The sequence below is a fragment of the Cydia splendana genome, chromosome 13 (assembly GCF_910591565.1).
Source record: "Cydia splendana chromosome 13, ilCydSple1.2, whole genome shotgun sequence".
Lineage (NCBI taxonomy): Eukaryota > Metazoa > Arthropoda > Insecta > Lepidoptera > Tortricidae > Cydia > Cydia splendana.
The window spans coordinates 11,591,444-11,618,910 of NC_085972.1; the positions used below are offsets into that span (position 1 = coordinate 11,591,444).

At 37.8% G+C, this 27,467-nt stretch overlaps 1 protein-coding gene and 1 long non-coding RNA gene across 2 annotated transcripts in view; one reads left to right on the forward strand and one right to left on the reverse strand.

Annotated features, from left to right (window-relative positions):
- The window catches only part of LOC134796061 (uncharacterized), a 540,671-nt gene that overhangs the window by 492,502 nt on the left and 20,702 nt on the right, over positions 1 to 27,467 (forward strand). The gene's annotated exons all lie outside the window — the stretch shown is intronic.
- The window catches only part of LOC134796020 (dorsal-ventral patterning protein Sog), a 113,847-nt gene that overhangs the window by 18,347 nt on the left and 68,033 nt on the right, over positions 1 to 27,467 (reverse strand). The window contains exons 2-3 of the mRNA XM_063767931.1: positions 24,177 to 24,280; positions 23,853 to 23,982 (exon numbers count right to left, since the gene is read on the reverse strand). Coding sequence (XP_063624001.1) covers positions 23,853 to 23,982; positions 24,177 to 24,280 — 234 coding nt within the window. The remainder of the gene's footprint in view (positions 1 to 23,852; positions 23,983 to 24,176; positions 24,281 to 27,467) is intronic.

The window sequence follows — 27,467 nt, forward strand, 5'->3', positions numbered from 1 at the left end:
AAAAAATGCAATTTTGAGTGCAACAGAATAACAATATATTTTTTATACGTAGGTATTTATATGTAAACGTAAAGCCTAGAGAGAGAATTGATAAAGAATATTTTTTAATTTATTTATTGAGATTAATGAATCTACTAAAGAAAATTTATTATTATCTTGTTTCAGAAATGTGTATTATCTTTTACCGCCGTTGCAATACCTTGACCTCGACTCGGCTGAAAACGCTTGAATTTCAGAGCGAGAGTGACATCATGTCTGCTGACGTCACGGCCGACGAAAGCGACATGTCGCCAACCACGTAGTTGTAAGTGCTCGTTACACATTAATGTAGCATTACGGTCCTTGTCATTAAGGCTCATCACGTGACATTTTAGATTTTTAATTGGAAGTTTAGATAGGTCGCTAACAAAAATATATGTTACCGGTTTATTTTTTTCGTGTTTTGGCATTTTCCGATCATCACTGAAACAAATCTGCCATATCAATATTCGTAAAGTCGTTTAAAGGAAATCTGGACGTCCTACATAAAATTACTAAAATAAAAACTTTTTACAAAAAAAAGCAAACCGACTTCAAAAAGGATGAAATAAAATATTATCCTTTTTGAAGTCTATGCGTTACCAACTGATATGTTTGAAGTCGGTGCCAAGCCAAATTTTGAAGCATACCATGATTTTGGTGCGATTCGATAAGGATGTACCTACGTTGGATTGCCTTACACGACGACAATGAACGTACTTTCTGTAGGTACAGTCGACGTTAAAAATATGTTTACACTTTTCGCCTTATTACAAAGGAGTAAGGTGCAAAAGTGTAAACATGTCTTTGACGTCGATTGTATCTAAGAACACACGATCAAACCTTCTTGGCGCAGTCTGTACCATGTTTATCGGCACATTAGTGGAAATCCAATGCATTTTTTTTCCGTCGTATTTTTTAAAGAGCATTTCTTACTAATGCTCGAACAGTCTATAGCACGCAAGTGTGAGATTGGGACTGAGTAATTTCCTGTCCCTTATACAGAGGACTACATTTCAAAATATAAAACAATTCAAGAAAGGACCATGGGCACTTTAGTATGGAGTCTGGTCCATATCCTCAATACTTATGAAACCTATGCCAAATGATAGCTTCAATGCTGCTGCTGGCCCGCGACTTCGACTTAACTGTCATAGTATGAAATAAATGATAGCATTGAAGCTATCATTTGGCATAGGTTTCATAAGTATTGAGGGTATGGACCAAAATTACTCATTGTCCTTTACCTTCTTGCCAAATTTCACCTAAAGCGGTTCAGTTGTTTAGCCATGAAAAGGCGACAAAGAGGCAGACAGAATTACTTACACATTTGTAATAGTTATTAGTACAGTTCTAATGGGATTTATAGCCATAAAGCTGATTATTTTTGACTGGTATTGTTACTACTTGGCTTGGCACCGACTTCAAACATATCAGTTGGTAACGCATAGACTTCAAAAAGGATAATATTTTATTTCATCCTTTTTGAAGTCGGTTTGCTTTTTTTTGTAAAAAGTTTTTATTTTTCCATTTTTAGTTTTAACGCATTGTTAAGAGCGCGACGCATGAATGAAAAACAAGATCATGTTTAACACTAAATTCGTGTACCTACCTATTTCTTTAATAAATATGTAATCAGGAATTTTCTCGAGTCCGTCTGGGAAATTATAATTCCTGTCACTACTACACTAAATCCATCCTCCGCCCCGCCACTGACCCAATCCCTCAACGCCCCGATCACTCAACCTCACAGCGCATCAACCTCTGATCCAGGAACCCCTCGACCCTGAACCAGAAATTTTCTCGAGTCCGTCTAGGAAATTATAATTCCTGTCAACTAAATCCATCCGCCCGCCCCGCCACTGACCCAATCCCTCAGCCCGATCACTCAACCTCACAGCACATCAACCCCTGATTCAGGAACCCCTCGATCCTGAACCAGCAACCCTTCAACCGCCATTCCCCGACCCCTTAATCCCTGACCCCTTAATTCCTAAACCTAATCCCCGATCAGTAGCCTTACCATCTTACCACGAGTTTGACATTGATATATTCGCTAGCATGTTTGTAACTTACTTCCTATGCATCTCGCTCGTACTAACCTTAGTGTGAGCGAGATGCATACAAAGTTACATTTAGATGCCTAAGACGTTAGCGAATGTGTCAATGTCAAACTCGTGGTAAGGCTACAGTTGCAGTACATCAAATTGGTGGTTTTCGGAAGCAAATGCTCGAGTTACTTTAGAAAACCCCGAAATCACTTAACACGTGCCTTTAAAAATTGAGGAGTGCCCTCAATTCCTCATGGATTCCATCATCAGACCAGAACCAAAAATAATACGGAAACACCTAGGAGGTAACTTCTTCCAAACAAAAAAAGAATTACTCAAATCGGATCACAGATGCCGGAGTAATTGCTGAACATACTTACATTTAAAGAAATCATCATCATTATCATCAAAATAATCATCATCATTAGGTCTACTTCATCAAGTTGGTGGTTTTCGAGAGAAAATGCTCGAGTTGCTTAAGAAAACGCCCAAAACACCATGCATGTGCCTTTAAAAATTGAGGAGTTCCCTCAATTCCTCATGGATCCCATCATCAGAACAGAACCAAATTAAAATGGGACCAACTCGGAGGTAGCTCCTTTCAAACAAAAAAAGAATTACTCAAATCGAACTACGGATGTCGGAGTAATCGGTGAACGTACATAGAAAAAAAAAAAAAAAAAAAATAGCCACAACCGAATACAGAACCTCCTCCTTCTATGAAATTGAAGTCGGTTAATAAAAATGGGTATATTTAGGCTCTGATTATATAGATAGCAATGATAATTTTAGGAAATTCCCTAATACAAATATGACCTCTTAAATGTTGGAAAAGGATCTTCAACATGTTGACGGTATTTGATATATTTATTTATATGAATAACGCAGACCGGTCTTAACCTCAAACGTAGTTATTCGTCATTGCACTCAAGGTAAGTCTATTAATAAACACTCGAGGGGAAAGAACACTACTTATACTAAAGATTACACAATACCTTCAATACTCAACCCAATTAACCAGTAACCCACAAACAGACCAAATAAACTTGTCCATTGTAGATAACAACGATTGTATTGTTTTACTACAAGTGATATCGGACCTAAGTGAAAATATACTTGGTAAGTGAACAGTGCACATCAAAATTATAAGACGACTTATTTGTTTGGTTACACAGAAAAATTATCGAGAAAATATATCATGTTTACAGGATGTGCAGTGTAACACATGTAATGTTTTAATTATTTGGTCGTGTTACAGGCCACACCCGGTATACTAATCTATTACATATATAGATACTGTATTCAAATCTATTTGTAGTCTACAATTTCACCGTACCTTGAACTCGATAGATTGATTTTGGTGTCAATAATATTTTGTAGATACGTATATTGATATCAGATTTGCTTTTGCGATAGTTGAGCTAAATAAAATAAATAATGTCATAAAGCGTTTTAAAGCAATTATATTTAGGATATGATGAAAAATTTCCAATAGGTCAGATATACCCAATAATTGTATTATACCTAGACTTAAAGATGTAGCACATTAATATGTGACAAATTTATTTACCCAGATTTTATTTTTCCTTAAACATTTGGTTCGTTTAAGTCCGCTAAACTCTTGTTAGGATAATAAATGCTGAAATTATCGACAAAACTCATTGCTTATGTGGAAGCATGTGTCTGCCCAAGGCTGAAAGAAATTAATGGATTTACGTAAGAGTTAATTGATTTGTTAGGCCAAACAAATTATATTTTTTTCAGGAATTAATTCCCAGCAAGCTGGAAATCGTCTTTTGGGTTCTAAATTAGTGTAATCCGAGTTTGCTCCATTCCAGGAGTTGTGGAAAAATGTTTGTTTTTTTTCAGTTTTTTGCTTGTAGTTCAGAAACGGTACGACTGACGGAAAGTTAGCTGTGATCGTGATAAAAATTGTATGTATTGAAACAGCGTGAACAAATATTACATTCGGATTTCAAGTGCAACAGCATTGCTAATGTACTCGCAGCGTTGCAGCAGCAGAAAAAGAAAGATGTCTTTGACATCTCCTTGTTGAAATGAGTGACGGATTTAACGTTCAAGTACAGCAATGCGACAATGACAGTAACACAATAGGGTAGGTATTTGACTGTATTTAAAATAAATTATTTTACACCATGCATGAAATAGATAAAGCACCAGAAGATTGTTAGAGAAACGTAGACAGCAGTTATTTTAGACACAATTTCTATTTAAAACCCGTAGAAAACTATAAGGAGAAGGTAATTTGATTGTGACGTCACATGCTAGTGTTTCATATAAATTCCATAGTAGAAAAATCGTTTTGACAGTTCCAAAAAAGATACTGAATTCACTAGTAGTCAAATACTCTGTTCATCGAGGAAGGCTTAATCTGGCTCTGTTTCTGTTTCAACTTTTGAAGGTGCGAAAATAGGATTGCCAGGTCAAGTTAGTCCGAATTTCTTGTATAAATCTACAGGCACCGTTGCCATTGTTCACAAGTTTCACAACAGTAGCTCGGTCGCCATGTAACAAACTTGTCATTAAACAAGTCTAATTTGCTTGCAGCGCATTATGGGCGCTCCGTATTCCATCCCATCTGTCCCAGCGATGCGACGTGATGCAACTCGGAACGTGCTGTTCGCGTGTTGCGGCTGAGCCTTCATTGCGAATTCTCTCGACGAATGACTTGCCCAGTCGGCGTCGCACTAATTTATAGGTTATATTCGTAATGATTGCAGCAAAGAATGTTTATAGCACAAGGTGCGGTCTCATTGTTGTCTTGTCGATACTCGAGGCCCTACTTGCCGCATAACTGTCCCAGGAATGCAGGTACCCACTCACATTCCGTTTCCATAAAATGTAATTTTGAATCGGTCCTAGATGGACGGTATGAATATTTCAGTAAGGCGCATATAGCTAGGTGAACATCGCAAAGTAAACAACTGACGCCATGCAGCCGAATGCAGAATACATAAACGTCTATACAAACCTACACAAAAAGCGTTTTACGGATTTGTACGACAAGCTGATTTTACCGAGCTAAGATAGGCGGCCGCTCAGATGTATCGAACAACGGGGAATCGCTGCATTAACGCCCTCGATCCCATGTAAGGTGGCGCCGAATGCGGCATTGTACCGACTCGGTATTTCAGCGGCGGCCTATACGCAGCCGTTTAAGGCGAACCGTTTACCCAAAAAAGTAGAACAACAAACCGCGTCTGCGCTGTTTACACGACGACCAACACTTCGGCCGCATTTGTCCTGCGGTGAAACGCCAGCAATTTGCATTTTGCGCCTACTGAGCTCGCTGCGCCTGAGGCTGTTTCGTGTTTTACATTTCTCTCTTACCTATATCTACGCGTATAAAATGCACGATTTAAGAACAATGTATTAATTCATGCCTTATCTACCTCCTACATATCTCATATAAAGAACGACGAATTCTTAACAATCAAACGCTTGTTATTAAGTATGTACCTACTTATGAAATTTTGGGCGATATGTCAATTACTTCCTGTTTATTCGTGACGCCTAATTGGTCATTAGCCAATGTTCAAAGATAATTGGACTTACAAAGATATCTCAAACAGACACCTCTTTGCGTTTTCTCCGTCGCGCTTAAAGTAAACGAAGATGTTTGTTCTTTTAACTAAATAAATAGTGTTGCGAGGTGAGTAACTTGAGCTGCTAACCTTAAGAGCCCTTTTACATCATACTACACATTACGGGACACTAGGGCAAATTAATTGTATGGAATAGCCCACTTTCCGTACTGTAAATCTTTATAGGAGACGGAGGTAATGGTTTGTTCCTATCAGGACCAAATTTTATTACGGAGAGACAACAATGAATATCCAGTAAATTAAATACTACTATAGTGTGAACACGCTCCGGCAGACAATTCCCTATCGACTAATACGAGCCGAATGAATTTGAAAAACAAGTTCGCCGCTGTTCTGGGCGCCTAATGTACCTAAACGTGCCATAAAACGTTAGTGGATGTGTGCTGTTAGATATTGACTTGAAATAGCAGATTTCAGAAGGACATACAACTATATACTGTGGTGGGTGGTATATTATAATATTACTTATCTAATATATAGTCATCGTTCAGGACAATATGAATGAGCTCTTAATAGTTAAGTACGTTTTATTTTAAGGCTGTTTTCATTGACATTATGCGCCGACGACGTGCGTGCCGGTATGCTTGTAATAATAACGTCATTGGTGTGTAATCGTTGAAATTGTTATAATTATCTTATTTCTCAAAACTACGAAATTGCAGTAAATTAAGACTTTACCTACAGATATAGAACATGTTTATACTCTCTAGTGACATTTTAGATTATTGCATTTTAAAAGTTTATGAATGATGTTTTTTTTAATTAATATAACAAGTTTTATTCACAGCTTTAACAAACACGCAAAATTCATTGGCGTGCTGTACATCTTAATAACTTATTTTTCATGAAACTAAAAACTACACGCGGTTATTACCTACCAATAATTGATAATGGAATTAAATGAAAATAACTATTAATTACCCAAATACTTGTTGTTTTAATTCCACGGCTCTCAGATTATATACCGGTATAATAGACTGAACTCAACATTATTTTTAAGACAAAAGGTGCATGTGAAGATCATTTTGAACATTTTGCCCCCTTACCTACCTACTTCTGCTAGTGATTGTATGCAGATTAATATCATGTTGTACGTAGTGCAACTTGCAAAAGGTTTATTTACAGTTAGAATGGTGTAACTGTAAATAGAAACCTAGAAATAAAAATTTAATAGCTTAAATTCATTTGGCGATATCTTATTTTATTATATTAACATTTACATACGATATTTGAAATGTCGCAAAACCTCGTTTAGCATATCTAAAAGGATAGAGTTTTACGACCTTATGCAACACAGTTTATGTCCGACATTACTGCACTGCACTGAAAAGCTGTTTATCATAAGATTAGGTTGTGCCTTCATGAAAGTTTATTTCCGTATGTTTTCAGCTTGTAACACGGATTGGTATTAATCTCGCTTTTTATTGGGGTGCCATCTTGAAATAGTCCAGTGCAGTGTCGATCTGTCTGTGCGCTGTCCTGCTGGTACTCAGTAAATCTTAATTAGCGACTGTTGCACGCCTCCCTATTCTAATTTAGTTGGTTAAAGCAACCCATTTAACTGTTAGGATTAATAAGAATAAGACTAGTTTTAACTTGATGAATAATTGTAACATAAGTTTATATTAAGTGGTTACTAACAATAACAAAGCTTTATATCTTTCATCCCGACAATATCGCTTCAATGAATTGATTTACAAGTAACTAGGTAGGTTACTAAGTATCCAAATGCAGTCATGGTAACATAAATAATGTGAAGATGATGACATAAATGGTATTCGGACGAGTCAATCAGCGGCGATGGCGGGTATAGTCTAAACAGTCCTAATCCAAATTGATGATATACGAGTATATACAAGAACCGTGACTCACTGCTCGCAGATACTTGACGGTGTTTAAAGAATAATCAGTGAATCATTCGCAAATATTTCGATCGGTCCAGCTAGACAAAGGTCAGGATTGAGATAAACTGACAGGAAGTTTGTGGAAGCTTATGTCAAAAGCAAATATTTGATGTGTCATGTATGTTGTTAAATATAATGCCTAAGGCTTATTCAGAATTTTGGATTATGTTTTAATAATATTTAGCGGTTTTACCTGGGATTTCAGAGGAAATATGACTGTCATATTTAGGTAGGTACCTACACCGGAAATATATATGAATTCATAAGTTATTACAATCCGACTGACTGTACCTACATAAAACATATTATGGGATATTAAAGAATTATGATAAATGTAAACTTGATTTCAGGTTTTCTGTGAAACATTTTCTTAAACACAAAGTACCTAGAGTATGTTCGTAAAGAGAAAAGTCGTGGAATGTATTGGGCCCCATGCATTCCACGACTCTTTTCTTTCCACACATATAATCGGACACAATATTTAACTTTGCAACCATAGCTTGTTAGGTTTCCGTAGTCAATTGACGACCGTATAAAGAGCCCTTATAGGGTCGCCCTGTACATTTTTCTGTCTGTTGTGTTTTGTTGATATAGAACTAGCAAATAAGCTATTGAAAAGTTACTTATTGCCATAAACAAATGCAAGAGCAGCTTTAGGAAATAACCTGGACCCCTATTCGACAAGCGATGTTTGACGTCTCGTGTTGATTTCCCGTTGATGTGGGAAAAATCATAAGTCATCGAATACGTACAATGTCAAAATTTGACATTAGCAATCCGCAGTTAGGTGACAACCAAACCAAACCGAACCACGCCGAGTTCAGAGTTGAGTTTTGGTTGTACCAAATGATATCATCTCCATGATGATCGGATCAACATTGATAGAATCAAAATGCAATAAAATCAATTGTTGGTTTGACGCGGATGCAAAATCTGACAGTTGTACATGTCGAATTTAGCCCCTGGGTAGTTACCGATATGCGGAAATTAAGACCATAAAGTGCGGGTAATGTTATATCAGCAATGATCTTGACATAAAGTGATATAGCACACGTCCCGGTGGCCCGGTGAGCCATCAATGGCAGCTTTGTGCGCCACATGGCGAGCGGCGCCGGCGCCGGCTCCGGCCGTGAAACGTGGGAGATCGAGGGTCAAAGTTCTTGATGCCTGACCTCCATAGCAATCCAGTTCCCATGTTGCGATTTACTATTGCTCTGTCTAGAATAGATTAGGAGCAAAATTAGCATTTGGTGCCGGTGACGATCCGAAATAATGCTGTCTGAAGTTGTATGTATGTCGTAGGCCGATCGTACGATCAGGCAGATCGTAATGTTCCTGTGTAATGTTTTGACGATAGTCACATTAACTCAATAGATAGGTAGGATAGGTTCGTTAGGTTGCTTCAGATGCCCGAAGGGCAAACTGCCCAGAAATAGGAGCCCCGCGTAGCGGGGCTCCGTCGACTCAGTGAAGGAGTCAAAGATTTTCACGTTTCACGATATGCCTAGGAATTTCACGATATGCCTGATCTTACGATCGGCCGCCGACATGTATAACCCAATCGTCCATTAACACTTAATTAAAGTCTGTGCGGAAAGAGAAGAGTCGTGGAATGTATGGGGCTCAACACATTCCACGACTCTTCTCTTTCCGAACAGACTCTAGTGACATACCTGTCCATAATATTATGGACATTATTATGGTCTAGTTTTTCGCAATGCAACATTTTAGGTCATATGATACATTCACTAGAGTCACTACACTACTACTACTAGAGTACTAGAGTTTCATTGTCACTAGAGTCTGTTCGGAAAGAGAAGAGTCGTGGAATGTACCGGCCTACCTGTTAGTAATTTTCAAAACGTATGTTTACCTATATAATAACAGCTTGTGATTCATTTAAGAATCTGCTGAGTACTGTAGGTCGATTGTAGTCATATGACCTAAAATGTTGCATTGCGAAAAACTAGACCATAATATTATGGACATCCAGATACGTATCTGAAATCGAAGACACTGGTGTTACATTTCGCACTGCCGCCGTCTTAAAGCGAGTATTATCTCATGTAAATAAATGAAATGGATACAATAAGCGCTCTACAAACATAAGATAATGTTTCTCGTATTAAGCAAATTGAAAAACAAATTTATCAATTTAAGGCAGAGCGGTGCAGTGCCACTTTATCAGATGGCTTCACAATATCTAATGTTAAACTTAGGCGACCTTATGTTTCACGATATCAGTCCGATTATGATGTACGACGAGGTTTAGTTAAATTATCTCGATACAAAACATAACGTTTAGGTACCTATCTATAGCCAAGTGTGTGCGCACTAAAAGCATGATATTTTTGCAGCTGTCTATAACAAGGACATCACATTACAATGAAGCTGGTCGGGTAAGTTTATGATTTTGATATGGGTTCACCATTTATGTACGTTATATAATTCACAGAGTCACATAATAGCGTGATTAATACAGCCTAATGTATTTAATTTGTTGTTCCACACTTAAGTATATCATCGGTAAACCTCCATTATTAAAGCCATAATTATATGCATTCATGTAAACAGTGGTGATTAATAGACAAAATATTTATGGTTACTTTATTAGATTCTAAACGGCAATTAGATATACTTGATTAATAGCCATTTTAATCAGGTATTTTATCTGAGGAACCCACAGATTAACGTCGTCATTGACACACTGACTTTAGAAAAGGATCATGTTTGATGACGTTATATGTCATTTGAATGTTCAATTAACAAACACGCGATGTTTTGTTTGTATTTTGTTTGATCAAATAAAATATACGTGACTATTTTTGAAGGTTTATTATTAAGGTTTGTCAACTTAGCTTAGATCTTAGCTTCAAATATGTAGGTACCTATGATATTATGTGTATACATGTATACTTCAATTGCATATTCTGCAGACAAACCACGAGGCAAGCGGATACATGCCGCTGTTCTCATGGCCCCTGAAAATGCTTCCTTTCAAGTACCTAAATTGCAGCGTGTATATATATCTAACAAGCTTTATACCCACATATTAGATTGTTGGGTAATAAATTCAACGGAGCCACGCCGTTCTGTCGCCAAAATAGTGTTTACATTTAGTTTTTAAGTCTAAATATGGGCCTTGTTGCCTGAATCAAATTTTAAAATAATAAATAAGAATAAGGGCACAGCAAAATAACTTTGGACTAGAACTGTTCCCTGACTAAGAGTTTTAAGAGTCCTTGTCCTCTCGTGCAATCTATAAAGCAAATGATTGCCTTATTCATTCCTCGGTGCATAGGTCAAGACTGTTGCTGGCTACAAGAATCGAGAATCACTTGATTAGTATGGAAATTAATTATGCTTCTTGGTTTTACTGCTCACAATAGGTACCTACGCAAGTACGCCTAGCTCAAATTTATCACTTTAATTATAAATCCAAGGAGCTGAAGACTAAAATATGTTTGACAGAAAATAAATTGTTGCCAAGCCCTTAATCTGCATAGTAACTATGTTCGATAGCTACCACTGATTCTTATTAGGTGTCATTCTGCGATCTACCGAGGGCGTCAAATCTAACCTTTACATTTAACTAGCTTAACATTGCTTACATTTTATGATATGAGGCCCATAAACATTTAGGTACCTAACGAATTTAATATCCAACCCTTGCCAAATATTTTATGTTTATAGGTTTGTTATGTTTATAGCGATATTATTTACGTACTTTATTTCTGCTTCTATTTGTTATATCAATGCACGTAAGTTGCATAAATCTGAAACCGAGCCAAGATCTCGTCTATCATTACCGTTATGCGTACTCGGATACTTATTTATATTTGTTCAGAGTTTATAATAAAACATTTTCCATTTCTAGCTCTCGGAAATAAATAGCAACACTAAGAAGACTAAATAAACTACAAGTCAATCGTTACCGCCATATCGTAGCGTCTGTTAGGGATAAATCTGTCGACGGCTCACCGCTATACACTATACACAGAGATCTTATTCCAACGGTTAACCGAGCACAGGCTATTGGAAGTTTCAGGCGAAAGAGTTTAGGCGATCTCTCCGACAACGCATTCTTCTTAAGGATCCAAGTCACAGTTACACTGGTCAATCATCCTTCAATTATCCAATACTCGGTAAGCAACATTAAATCCACGCCAAGGCGCAGATTATTCGCTGCACTATGTTTACATTCCTCTCATCGGCCTTTCGCACTAACATAGTTCAATAAACACACATGCCAACAACTCCCGAATACCTCTATAAATCCCACATAACGAATTTAAGCATTAAATTAGATCACATCAAATATCAGATGCAAAATGATAAAATTTAACAAGTATTCCGGCCAATAATATCCGATTTTAGTAGCCACGTTGATGTCCATGTGTATTTCAGTATGACCCAATTCAAAAAAATGGTGCATGACTCAACTGCCAAAGATGCACTTGCAGCGTAAAATCATTCGATTGAGCAACTGATGTTTATTGACTCCATGTTTCCGTTTGCAGAGAACGCGCGTAATTTCACAATAGGAATTATTCATTTCGCGCGCGTAAACGATCGTGAAATGTTAAAATTCTGAACAGATAGATGTTTGTAAACGTCATACGCTATTCATGATGCTGCTAACATGATGCGAGGACGTAGCGAAAACACTTGAAAACAGTATTTACTAACTTAAACTCTGAGAAGGATTACCTACCTATGAAGAATTGAAGAATACCAGTACTACACCGCAAGCCACACTAATCAGTTACATCTCCCATCATTTCATGTTACAAAATGTTATTTTTGTAAGTTTTTAGCGTTCCGTATCTCAAAAGGAAAAAAAACGGAACGCTTATAGGATCACTCGTGCGTCTGTCTGTCTGTCTGTCCGACCATTTATCTCCGACAATACTGGGTCTAAAATTTAGAGAAAAATAGACAAAATAGTTCTTTACCTATAGATGACAGGAAAACCTATTATAAATGTGCAGTCAAGCGTAAGTCGGACTTAATTACTTAGTTTTTGATCCGACCCCTACGGGTTTTTAAAGACATTTCAGTCACGTTCCACAAAAAAATTCTTACCTACATTGTTAAAAATTGGGTAATGTACGGAACCCTTGGAACGCGAATCCGACTCGCACTTGATTGGTTTCTAAGCGCGTACGGGTCGTAAGCAAAATAAACTAAAATGTTGCGTTCTCTTACAAAATTATTGCCATACTCCGTCTAATAGGTAAGTAATCTCCTCTCTCCTCTCCGAGTAGGTAAGTAATCTGTGTTTGCAAGCGACCGATCGTAAAATTGCATAGGAACGGGTTGCCGGCGCCACATTTCTATGAACAATGAACATGGAAATGGCGCCAAATGCTGGATCATAATCTGTGCACGCGCAAACAGTAACCGAACGACATAGACTACCTCCCCCAGACTCCACATTAGGAAGCGACTACAAAGTCTCATTGTTAACGATACATGTCACTAAATTAATCCATGGCAAGCCCGACCATTCGGTTACTACAAGCCGCTATCTCACAATACGCATACGTATAGAATTCAATTTTTATTCATATTGCACCACTTGCGGCTCCGTTAATAACGTCGTCTCCCTACTTGACACTGTTTGTATGGTCTGTAATTGACTCGAAGCCATAAATGATGATATTACATACATTTGCGATTGCACTTAATGAAATGAGCGACAAATTGACAATGGGCCCGATTCGGATTTTGAAATAGACATCTATTAGATATCTTTTAGACATCACCAAGATACGATAACGATATGTATAAGATCTAACCTGTCAAATTTGACATTTGCGCGATTCTGGAGATAATCTTGAACGATTTCCGCAGGATATGACTTAGAGATCCAATTCACATCTAATAGATATCTTACTCTATCTAACGTAAAAGTGACATTGGTTGCCCGAATTGCGCTGCAAAAGAGAACTAATTGATATCTAAACTATAACGTATCTAGAATGGATCTAGTACGTGTCGTCTCTTGTGAATATCTTGAAGTTCGAATACGACAGAATGTCTGGTGACTACGATCTCATTCAGTAGTAAGTTTTCAAACCGCGTACTGGCGCAGACGCAGCAGATTCATCACGGGAAGCTCGATGCAAAAGTTGAGAACACCTAATCTAGTAGTTGTAATCTGTGCCACACGTCGGCCATATTTACAGTTTATGACGTCGCGGTATTGTCACGTCCTTGGGTAATGAGGAGCGTCGCCGACGCTCGTTATTCTTTCACCACAATGCAGCTTTTATTGCCTTGACGTTCCTGAATAAAGGTGAGTGGTTAAGGCTTAGCTCGTTGAGGGATATTGACTGTCGGTCCGATTCGAACTTTAAGGTACGTCAATTAATAGATCTAGAAACGATATGGATTAGATATGTCAGTGTCAAATGTGACGTTTCTTCAAACAAAAACGTCACTTTTGACACTGATACATCTAATCCATATCGTTTCTAGATCTATTAATTGACGTATCTTAAAGTTCGAATCGGGCCGTGTACTGCTCCGTTTTATTGGTACATGTGTTTTATGGAGAGTCAATTTTTCATTCACATTTTAAGTTTAAGGCAAGAAACTTAGTACACCTAATTGTATATGTTTTACTGTTTGTACATATAATATGAGAACATTAGGTAGGATTAAGTCGGAGGCACACAGTCGTTTGTTTATACTTACGTAAAACATCTATTTCAGCGAGTCGCTATTGGTTAAAAAATAAGAACAAAATCGCTCTACGCTTCTAGGTATATGAATAGGTATACTTTCGGCGTGTTCATACTATAATCGGTCGAAATCAAAGCGCACTTTTAAACGTGTAAGTATAGGTTGCTTTCAGGGCCCACTAGGATTGGCAAACCCCAAACTCAGCGTACTCTGATAAAGGACTACCTCCGGCGCCCTCTTACTACATACCTTGGCGGGCTCCGTTTAGTGGGACGTCGTCATGGCCTCCAGACGAATATCATCTAATATTTTGCCACGTTATGTCAGATCAGACGGTCTCACAGTGCCTTTTAAATATCTGTAATTGTACAAATATTATGAATTGGGACTAGCATTTAATGGTAAATGTTCGTCACACTAAAAATATATGTTTTCCGCCGACAGGTTAGTTTAACACTAGAATACTAGCTACAAGTTTAAATGCTCGACGTGCGTAATGCTGGCGCCAGACCACTTTCCAAATAGCCTTTGCGTCTCGCCTGTGACCTTTTACGCACGTAATACGTACCGGCTCACGCCTAGACATAGACACATACTTGAGCTAAAAATTATAAGGCAAAACTGTTGTTTTAACTTTCGAATTTTAAACATCTTGCCGGTTAGCAATTATAAGTAAATAGGTAAAATTCGGTCATATTATGGATATTGAAAATTAAAACTAACCTAAGTAAGTACCTACTTGTTTCACTCACACAGTTTCCGTTCCCACTACCACATAAAATAGATATTTAATCGTAATCAAAACAAAAAGGAGATATCAATGAACGGAGATATATACATGTAGGAACCTATATGTTATGTCGTTGACCTCGGGTTATTCTTGTTTCGCGTCTAATTCAACGTGTAACTGTCGGCTCGATTCGGAAAATGAATTAGATTTCTACTAGACTTCAACAAGTTACGATACGGATAATTTAAAGATATTTGTAAGATAGATATGTCAAATTTGACGTTTCCGTGATTCTGGAGGTCCTCTTGAACGATTTCGACAAGTTATGACTTAGATATCCAAGTCACATCTAGTCGATATCTAATGTAGATCTAGTTGATCTCTAAATCGTCTCAAGATCTTGTGATTATCTCGAAATCCGAATAGGCCTGTGTGCCGTTTATAAAATTTTGGCACCAAAATATAGGTTATCCCTCGGGCTCGTACCTACTTTATACAATGTTTTGCAAAAATTTAAGTCATTAACATTTTTAACATGTGCCCTTTACCCGCATTAATCGAACTGGGAAAATAAAACTGCCACACTTTTAGCAACAAATAGCAACTTTTACTCCCGAATGATTCATATCGATTAATTTTTAAATGTTTCTAAGATTTATTATGTAGTTAATGTGTTTCTCAAATATCTGTGAAATATAAAAAAGAACATAGGATTTTTTTACGTTGTTGACGCTCTGTTAAAAAAAATATTGCACGTCTAGTAGTACCTTGTAGTACCAAAGAGAATTACCTAGTGATAATAAAAGTATGTGTAACTAGGCTATTTGTGATCTATTGTGATACTACCTACCAATAAACATTATAAAAAGAGAAACAGTTTCATATAACATAATGATAAATGAAACTGCAAGCGCGCGTAATTTCAGATGCCGTGATAACAGAATAAAATCAGTGCCGCTTCTACTGCCGTTTATGTGAAAGGGCTTATGTCTCTAGAAGATTCTATGGCACATACGCCTTTTATGCAAACACGGCCGTATACATTAACCCGTATATTCGTGGCGCCAGCGCAGAAGCGTGTTTACGACAACAAAACATACACTAGATTATAAGTAATGACGTAAGTCCAACATACAACTCTCATAGTAAGATTTGCATATGAGATGCAGGAGAGAAAGAATGCGAAAACATGCGTTACAGTACTATGCCTACCTACTCAGTACTCACTCATTGGACTTAACATTATGAATTTAAGGTTTTACGTAGGTACCTAGACGCTAAAAAGGATCATAAGGTTGAGAAATTTAATATCTTGTAGCAATGGCAATTTTAAAAGTCTAAATGGCGTATGCTAATATCACAAGAAGTTTCATCATCCTCGCGACTACTATGTGTATACATACTTATTCATACATAGATATACCTATTTCTACTATTAGCTATTTTTGATGAATATATATGTAAACTTGCGAAGACAATGACATGTACATATTTGTAAGCAGACGTGGCACGGATCAATTGGATTTTTTTCCTTCATACATAGATAATTCTGCAAATATTGTAGAATCGATAACAAATCAACCCACCATATTAATTACCTACCTATTTATGATGATCAATTGTTCAGCTACGAATAACCTATATTTATTTTGCACATAGGTATACCATAGTCAGTATGATTTGAAAACAGAATTCATTAATCAAGTTGATTAACTGATCTCAATTTATTGAAATCCCGCTTACTTCATTATCGAGTTTCAAGAGTAATTATCTGATCAAATACGAGTAGTTGATTCCACATTATAAAGGTTGGTGCATACTATTGTGTATTTTTAATGCAGATGAAGTCAAAACGCTTGAATATCCATTAGTTAGGTACCTATAGGTATCCGATCATCCAATGGTCCAGTTCAGAAATGCACTGTATAAAATAAATAGTAGGTATCTAAACTAAACATATCTCGATTTTATTACCGAATTGCTCGCATAATATAATGCTTGATTAAAATGTAACAGAAATAGTTTATTAGATGTTTAATAATTTACGTACATATTTAATCTATGAAACTATATTTAGTACGTATTAATAACTGTGGGTACAAGCTACCTAAACATTACAAACTAGGACTAGCAAGGAATTAATATACAGTAAAGAAGATATTATTTGCTTATATTAGTAGGTACTCGTAAGTGCCTAAATAGTAAAGAAATATGGTGGAAGTGTGTATGTCCTCGAAAAGGCGCGCTGGCGCCGGCGCCGGCGGCGCGACGCCGCGTGTTTGTACATCACGTATGATCGGTATTTACACATTATACTTCTCCCATTGTTTTACAAACGTTCACAAATCTTACGACGCCAATACACTCGCGAACAAAACTCTTGATACTAAATCATAGCGGGCTAAGCTTCAGTGACGCCCGAGCCCGCTTTCCTTGCGTTGTTCTCCAACCCTAGAAGTAGCGGTGTTCATAAATATGCCAAGCTTATAATGAGTCGATATTCGATTGTCACTTAAATACGTCTCACCGACCCGGTTTAATGAAAAGATTAATGTTTGAGGTAAATCAGAAAGGGCCGGGCGCCACCGCCGCTGCGCCCGCGTCCAGCTGCCAGGCTGGTCACGCTCCGTTCGCACCACAAACCACGCCGCTATTACTCACAATAAACTTGCCCACTAACCGCATTCACCTAGCTCTGCTTCATTAGTCGACATTAAAATAATAACGATCACCGCACTTGCGGCCGACAAATACACCCATTCAGACCGTTTAAGATAACATCACCTCCATACTCCCACTCGGCCTCGACGCGCTCACTTCAATCTACCCGGAGCGCCGTATAATGATGATACATTGTTCTCATGAGGGACCGACGTTTTCGACGAACGGCGTGAAAAAGTTGTACGTTAAAAAGCAGGCCGACATCAAAGCAATTCTTTTCACAGTCACAAAACAGTTGAAAAAGGCGCAAACAAAATATACAGCGAGGAATGCGATGCAACGGCAGAGACACTGATCTCACGAAAATAAAACGGCGATTGTACGCGGCATCGGCGTGCACAAAACAAATTCCTCGGAGGCACTTGCAGTACACTGAATTAGATACACTCGTGATCGACTGGTCGGCGATGCGATGCCCAATGAACCGTGAAAGGCGCTCTCTCGCCCGCTGACTTGACTCCTGAGCCTTTGTTTGTGCTACCAGCCAGCCTTAAACACTAGCTCTGCTAAGTAGTAGCTTTATATAAACATGTTAAAACTAACTCAACCATGTGAAAATATCACCGACCAAAAGAGCATATGACACGACAGTCACTTAATATTTCGTTATCTATTACCGAGTAGTGTAGTGAGACTAGTGAGCGAGTAACTGATGGTACAGTCCAAGGCCTTGTATTTAGATAATTCAATTTGCGAGCAAGAAATCCGATTCATTTTATTACCACAACACCTGGCCGGGATTCAATTAAAAATTATCAATTTTACAGTGTTAAAGGGCCGATAAACCATGTTATTACACCAAACGGGCGGCAGACGGCCAACTGTGCTTACAAAGGCAGCCGATGAATCAGATTTGATGTATTTTATAGTTACGATGCATTTTAATGTGAAGTTAATTTGCAGATTTGCAATTCGATTCAAATCTAAGTTTTTCTATTGTCAATTGAACCAAGAGCCAAGAAAACGAGTGCACTTTTTAGGAAATTCCGTAGCTGTATGTACCTACCTACTTATGACTAAAAAACGAAAACTTAATTTTTTTCTAAGACATTTAAGTAAATAGGTTCCTAATGTTCATGTGAGTAGTTTTTCACAATTTTGACGAAGTTGAATATATTGCTTCAGTGCGCCGTAGACCACAAGCGCTAACGTCGAGATGTATTTTAAATTCATTATACGCCATATAATCCCTGAAAACAGTTTTAATTCATTTTAATAGTCCTAATTACCTATAAATAAGTCAAGGTGACAGTTCCACACTTGATTGCAAAGACTGTGTAGCTGTAGAGTTAGGGCTAGTCCCGACTCTAGTAGTCAATATGCCAATAGGTAGAGTGTCGAGACCTGTTCACGACCACGATGCAATTATTGTGGATAAATACTATTGCAGCTACAAGTACAAGTAGACACCTATAACAGAAAAGGTTATCAAAGCCTTGCATTATATTTGTTTAAATCTAATGGACTGGACACATGCTTAGAGAACCAGGACAAAAATGGTCTAAAACTGTTACAACCTGGTACCCCACAGATGGGAAAAGGAAAAGAGGCAGACCTTACCGCAGATGGGTAGATGTCATTACTATCGCTGGACCAACATGGACATGGACAAGAAGAGTAACCAACGGAGAGGAATGGAAGGTCTTAGGGGAGGCCTATGCCGGGAGTAGGGTTGCCAACTTTTTTTTTGTGGATTATAGTATTTTCCAGAATAAGGCATCAAAAATATTAGACTAGACATAAAAAATCAAAATCGCTCTCCTTGATTCGACTGGCAAATCATATTACTTTTTGGCAACCGGGTTTTTTAACCTAATTAGACCCCGCTGAATCCGATTTTGCCAGTTTCTTGATCGAATTCTTGACCGGAAGTGAGATATTTGATATTAAAGGTCCCTTTTTTTAGTTTTTCGTAAATAACTCCTAAACGGTGGCGCATAGCAAAAAATGTTCTGACACATAAGTAATCTGAATAAAATTGTCTACAAGAAAGATTCCGTACAATTTCTCGCTAGGATCAATATTCAAACAGATATTAACGCGGGAAATTTAATTATAATCACTTCTAAGGCCCCTTTTTTTAGTTTTTCGTAAATAATTCGTAAACGGTGGCTAATATCAAAAAATCTTGTTAAACGTTAATAATCTTCACAAAATTTTCTAAAAAAACGATTATGTACACTTTTTGCAGGGATCAATATTTAAAAAGATAATAAAAAGGGAAAGTTAATTATAATAAATTATAAGATTCCTTGTTTTTACTTTTTCGTTAATAATTTGAAAAGTATGACTCAAAGCAAAAATAAGCACATAAATAATAAACATAAAATTTCCTACAAGAAACATGTCGAACACTTTTCGCTAGGATCAATATTTAAAAAGACAAAGCAGCGGGTAAGTTCATTATAATCAATTTTAAAGTCCCTTTTTGTTTTTTGTATATAACTCGTAAACGGTGACCCAGAGCAAAATAGGTATTTAATAATAAATTATCTACATAAAAGTTTCTCCAAATAACAATCGAAACACTTTTCTCTAGGATCAATATTTGAAACGATATTAAAGGAAGAAAGTTAATTACAATCAGTTCACAGGTCACTTTTTTTAGTTTTTCGTAAATAACTCTTAAACGGTGGCCCATTTCAAAACAATAGTATACATAAGTATTTGACATAAAATTGTCCACAAAAATGATTATGTACACTTTTTCGCTACGATCAATATTTAATGAGGTATTAAAGGGTGTAAGTTAATAATAATCAATTTCCAGGTCCCTATTTTTAGTTTTTCGTAAATGACTCGTAAACGGTGGCCCGTAGCAAAATAGGTTCTTAATGTTTAAAAACAAAATTGGATTCAGCGGGGTCTAATTAGGTTAAAAAACCCGGTTGCCAAAAAGTAATATGATTTGCCAGTTGAAATCGAATTTTACAAAAATAAGACCAGTCTATATAGTATACATTTCAAAAAATATAGTACTTTTAGATAAAATACTAACCATGAGTGTAATATACGTTTAATCGGAAATATAGTATTTTAGCGTACTATATATTGTTCCAAAAGTATATAGTACAGAGAGCCAAAATATAGTACAATACTATATAATATAGTACGGTTGGCAACCCTAGCCGGGAGGCAAGTCGACCGATGTCAACTCTAACGAAATTACAATGAACTTTAATGTATGTTTGACTATTTTGACAAATATTTAATAACCTGACAAGAACTGTATTACATGAAATTTAATGTCGAAATACAGGGCTATTTTATTTTATGAATCTAATTCCAGTTTCATCTGATAAACTGTTAATTTTACGGTGCTCACACGCGCATTAGCGGTGGCGGTCGCGCAAGAATTAACCATCTGCTACAATTTGACGATAACATGGTAGCATTTAGGTACCTACATACTTATTAAATCCTCTGACGAAAACGTCACGTAACGTAGTGATGGCACACGTTCGTTACATTATCGATATTAATTTGCAAAAATGCGTCGGTTGTGAAGTATCGTTCGCTAAAAAGGAGCGCAGACGGCGTCGCGGCGTTCGGGTCGACGTCCGCGCCCGGAATAACCATCAGCACCAGCTATATTTGCAACGGAGGGGGTCGGGGGGCAGCGCGTGCCATTTCTGCAACCGCCCGGTGCATCTGAGTAATGCCATTGTAATGCTCTCTATATAATCGCTGGACGAAGGCAGACGCGGTGTCGGCAGCAGTGGCCGCCGTCGCGGACGCAGCTTCTGACCCTGTTATAAGTACCAGAATGATAAACCTTTAGAAGTAAGGAATTTTGTAGATACACTTTTCTTATTGGAAATTTTAAGGTCTTCAGGACAAATATTAATAACGAGAGGACTTTATTATGACTTACTGCATATTTGTCTGGTGTGCAGTTAGTTACGCTATTTATAGGCAGACTCGTATTGTGAGTCGTCGAAAATAAGTCAGTTATTTTTGGAAGTCATAAGTACAACCGATTAGACTGACCTGAAATTAGTTTATATTTCAGGTGTATACAGTTAAAATGAAGTTTATTTTCTTTTTTCTTAAATGCACAAACTAAATTAATAGATAAGTTCTCTCTATAACGTATTTAGCAAAAATTTCGATGGTCATAATCATACCCCATTTGGTTGCAGGAATGATTTCGTGTTTTTAAAACTTGGTTTATTGTAAAATAGTTACCTAACAATGAATTAAAATAGGTAGGAAGCTGCTTGGAAATGATTAAATAGCTTTTGTTTCTGTATTGATTGATGAAAAAGACAAGTGAGTTTTAAATTCGTATTCACCAGCGATTTATCTATAAATGTGCAAATTCTTATAAAAAATTGCCACAAAAAGTGAAACCAAATAATCACCCAAAAACCGTAAAAAAATTGTTAATTAGTTGAAGTGTGTGAAATGCACATATGTACGTCGACAGATACCTATCTAATGAAATAATGAGATTAGCACTAAGTAGGTACAAAGTTAGCAGCAAAAGTAACATTCGCCAGGAATATTTCAGACATGTCACAGAAACTTTGGCTACTCGTCATAAAAGTCATCAAGATACCTAAATTAAAGAAGTTTATCATTTTATACTTACAGCAACTTTGCTAGACAAAGGCCGTCATTCCTTACCTACCGTAGAATTTCTACCGTTATTTTTTGCCACATTGACATTAGATATCAAAATTTAAGAAAATTAAAATAAAGGTTAGTTATTTTTCTTTCAGAACTATTCCAATCGGAATCTAATAGCTATATAATACAGGTTGAATAATCATAATACTCGTATGTATACTTCAGTGATGAGGCATCCGTGGGATCGCGCGGGAACTCACGATCGCCATCATTTGTCATCACTCTCCTGTCAACCACATACGCATACTTTCTTACGATCCGCAATTACCCTTTAAAGTTCGTAAATTCGCCGATGTTACAAAAAATACCTCCTTAATGGAATGATGACCGACAGTGATGAATAATGTTAATGGGTAATTTCTTGTGAATAGTTCGGACGACGCTTTCATCTCAATTTTAGCATTTTTCCTACAACTGTAGATGATACAGGTACGTCGCAGTAAGTAGTACGAGTTGCAGTCGCCGAGAGCACTCAAGCCTGAGGAAGGACCCCCGAAGGGCCCGAAACATGTCGCTAATAGCGACTAAAAAATGAAGTGAGTGAAACCGTTGTCGTCTTAACAGTTTAAAATATGTCTCACGAAAGTTTAATATCGATACAGGTACGCTCCTCATAGTAACATATTTTAATTATTTCATTTAAAGTTTTTGATGCCGAAGTGTCGAATTTCGCAAGACACAACATCAACCGAAAATGGTTAATAAATGACGGTCATCAAATCCATTATACCTACATACCTACAAAAGTTTATAAACTTGTAAATATATTATGTCGTTCACTCGATTTCCACATGTGTGGATAGTTTTCGCGACAGATGTGCCGTGAGTCACTCGCAAACCTGTTGGCGGCGATATACGTTTCCAATGTAATCGATACTGCAATACATTACGCTAATATTAATAAAAGTCTAGAAGGTATCATAAACCGATCAACCATCACAGAAGTTGATCGAATATTCGTTAGGTATTATTATTTTAGTCGGTATGTAGTAAGCCGTTCCCGCTCGTACATCACTTGCGGTATCAAATGACGAGCCGAAAAAATCATGACATCAGTCAGACATTTAGCTCCAAACAAACGTGACATCATTTAATTAAGAATGATTGGGGCGTAGCACGTCGTCGACGGCAACGCCGGACGCCGCGCAGCAGCGAGCACGCGGCCGGCGCCGCCTTCGGAGCGGACCTGCCGGCAGCGATCACCTGACTTATCTCTAATTTCATTATCGTGTTTACAATAAAATTATCGCAAAGTGCCTAGTGTAAGCAAACAGAACTCCTGCGCTGCTGTCTCCATCTAATTAAACGCCGGACCGGCTGGCGCTTGTACATCATTAATTTTCTCCAACTCACCATCTAGATTGGTTTGCTGACTGCTATCTTGATGCTCTTTTGTTATTGTGTGTCCATAAATTATATTATTCTCCACCTAAAGGTCTACGCATAAATCTTACGAGAGGACAATGAATAGTGGACTTACTGTCATCCCCTGGACACGTTTTACAGCACCGGCCGGGCAGCAGCACTGGGGTGTCACAAGACGGCTCCGGACATTCGTTCTTGATATTGCGACAGTGCACTTTTGCCATTACGCGACGTTTCTTTTGAACCTGTGAAAGTACATTTGCCATCATTACCGCAGACGTCCATCGTCAACATATAACAACATGAGGCTCAGTTGCGTGAAGCGAAATTTACGATATTGAGGTTATGATAGAACTAGTTTAAGTTAAATGTTTATGTCGGTTAACGCAGATGAGCCCAATCCTGGTTTACAATTAAAATAACTGTAGTTAATACGTACCGAAACACACTCACATTGGATGCAGTACATAACTCCGAAAGGCGGGCCGAGGTCCGCGAACCATTTGGAGCCCAGCTCCTTGGCTTGCTTGCCGAACTGGCATTCTGCAACAAACACAATTTATTGTAACACGAGAAACAATAGAACCTTTACAGGCGTGTAGCCTAAAATAGGGGCGACAACTGCGGCTTAAGGGCATCTCAGATCGGGTTTTGGTCGTGCCTCGGCGAGCTGTTAAGGAGTCGGCTTCTAAACTAGCTCGAGCGGCCTATGTAACTAAGAATAATAACACCTATTTAATATCACCGACATGGCTTCGTAATTTTCATATTCGTAATTAGCTCCTGGAGAGACAGCCCATTTTGTGTTCAATATTATACTAGCTATTACCACCGACTTATGATGAGGTTTCTGCTTCGTGATTTTTTATTCGTATGAATATTTTTTTTATTACAATGAAGATATTTATCAAACAATTCTAACAGTAATATATATATATACCAATCTGTAGCACATTCATGGAGAAAAATGATGTTATAATTAGAAATATTAGAAACAAAAGGCGCAACTTTATAACTTCTAGTCGCCTGAGTAAGTAGATTTAACAGTTAGTGGTTTGTGAGCTGCAAGAGAGGACATAGTAGTAGGTAGTACTGGTAGTAGTAGTACTAGTAAAACACTTTATTGCACAATATGACACAGAAGAAAAAAGAAAAAAAATGATTTAATGCAAATATTTAGGGTGCCAACATGATTGTATTGTAGAAGTTACATTTCAAAACAAATCGAATTCCGACAACATATTAATTTTGTGGATTTTTATTTATAAAGCGGACGGTCATTAGGTACATATTCCAAAAACCATTAACATTCCCTATTTATTTGATGCACAGAACCTTAAGAGATGAATCGATAGACGTCCAGTTTAATTGGAATGGAGTTGTCAATAGAGGCGCCGGCGCAGGCGATTCGGTACCGTAGATAGTTCGCTATCAGATGGCTCAGGTCGATAAGGTGCCCCGTCCGCTATAAATAGACGTCACTGTTATCTCTCTCGTAACTATTTAATTAACCTCACTCCACGAGTGCACTGATAACCAGACACGTTGCGTGAGAACACTATTGATCTTAATGTGTTTTATGTTGTTAATGCATTAATTTCTCTATACACTGTGACCTTAAGACATCACCGACCATTAGTAAGTAAGTACGAGTAGATAAAGTAAATAAATAAATATTATAGGACATTTTTACACGAAAAAAAGGTAAAGGGTATAGGATATAATTATAATGTTACATATTTTGGGTTGTCATTTGAAATGTTTTTCTACGCACAAAAAAAAAACAAGTTAAACTTTATTTTTTAATGTATAAGTTGGTTTTAACTCTTAAACATACAAATAACTAGTCAGTAGTACCTACGACATTTCTCTTTCAGTAAAATCAGTACGACATTTTTCTTAGTCAAGAATAGACAATTTTAAACTGTCAGGCATGTATAAGCACAGTCTATGCAGTCGTTCGACACGCGTGCACCCGAGCTGCATACGTCGCTGTCATCGCATTGTTAGTAGCTCGGTACACGTCAAAGGCCGTCGGGCCACTGTTACTTTTTACACTGTGGTATAAGTGTCGAATTGGTTTGTCATGTCGTCATTAAGAGAACAATGATCCTGTTCGATATCGACGCGGCGCGGGCGCACGTAATAAGGAAGGAGGGTGCCGGCGCCGCGATACAGATCAGGATGCTACAATCACGATGTGTAAATCGCTTGTCTGCTGCACTCTATTTACATATTTTATTCTTGTTATTTCTCTCCCCTGCCAGGAGCAAGCTGATGCAACTTTGCAAATAATAAACGGGTTGTACAACTGTACAATACAAACTTTATTCCTAACAAGAGTTGCATATAAATGCCAAACCTAAGTAGATGTGAAATTTGTGTGTATAAAAGCCAATGTACTTTGGTAGTTTCACTATATTTTACTGCGGATAGGTTCTTCTGTATCGAACGTAGCAGCGATTCATGTAAGTATTAGGCAGTAATTACTTCGGAAATCATAAACCTATCGTAAACTTCTCTTTGATTTTTAAATCAATTTCCTTGAAGTAATTGACGAATGAAATAACTCACGGTTGTAATGGAGATGATAAATAATATTTTTCAATAACGAATACGAGTGGTGATGTAGTGCCAAGAAATCAGTACGGCTCCTCCCGACCAATCAAAGAGAGGACGCTGGCATTCGCGCGACCGCTCGCGCCGCGGTTAAATATCTTTCCCTTAAAGGTCTAGGTCCTACCACAACAAACGTCAATTAAATGCTACTCCTAAATTTCACTCTAACCTGATGCGGTTAAAGAAGGTAGGTATTAGTTAACGACTTGGCACCCGACCCGTAGTGATCCTATTCATGTATTACGTGAGCAAATGAAACGATAGCTCTTTGAAATAATCTTGGCTAAAGAAAACCGTCCTATGTAAATAAGATGTGAAATATTTAGGCATATAAAGAGAGGCGAGACGTCGCGTAACCTTCTCCCGAGTTCTCGGAACCGCTGGCTCAGCGCCAGGCTCAAGCACTTCGCCGGGGAAATGAAGGATTGGCGACGCGCGCCGCGCCGTATGCGCGCCGTCGCCGTCTCTGCTTATGGAAAATGGCTTCAATACATTACGCGATGTTTATTTTGAATTCAATATCGGGAAGTTTCCGTCCGTATCGCAGATGCCGATCTGATGACGCCTAGTTGCATATTAAACGGATTCATACTATTCATAGTTACGCGCGGCCACTTAGCGCTTAAAACCTGCGAAGCGTGGAGTCTACGGCCGCGGCCGCTTGGCTACACTGTGTCATAGATCACAATAAGTATGAGTTACATGTCAAACGGGCAGCATATGGTCGGTTCATTGAAGCGTGCGCGAGTCGCTTCAATAAATATTCTTCGTAAAAGGGTAGAAAGAGGCGTGCGCCGTATTTCAGCGCGTGGGTAGCGCATAAATTGTTCGCGTTCGAATTAGCCTTAAGCAGGATATTTTGACAGTCGCTCGATGCGCTGACTAGTTTACATGCGGGACGAGTGGGCGAGACCCGCGCAAGGGCACTTCTCAGCTTGTCTTTTAATCTAATATTCAAATGGGACGGATGTCTGGCGCTCAGATTCTATCACTGATAATAATTATAGGAATTGGTAAATAAGGGTAGATACTCTATTTCCATGTTTTATTATTGTCATGTGTCGTTGATACTGACTCTAGATAACAGATTGGATGGATTTTCGAGTTATAT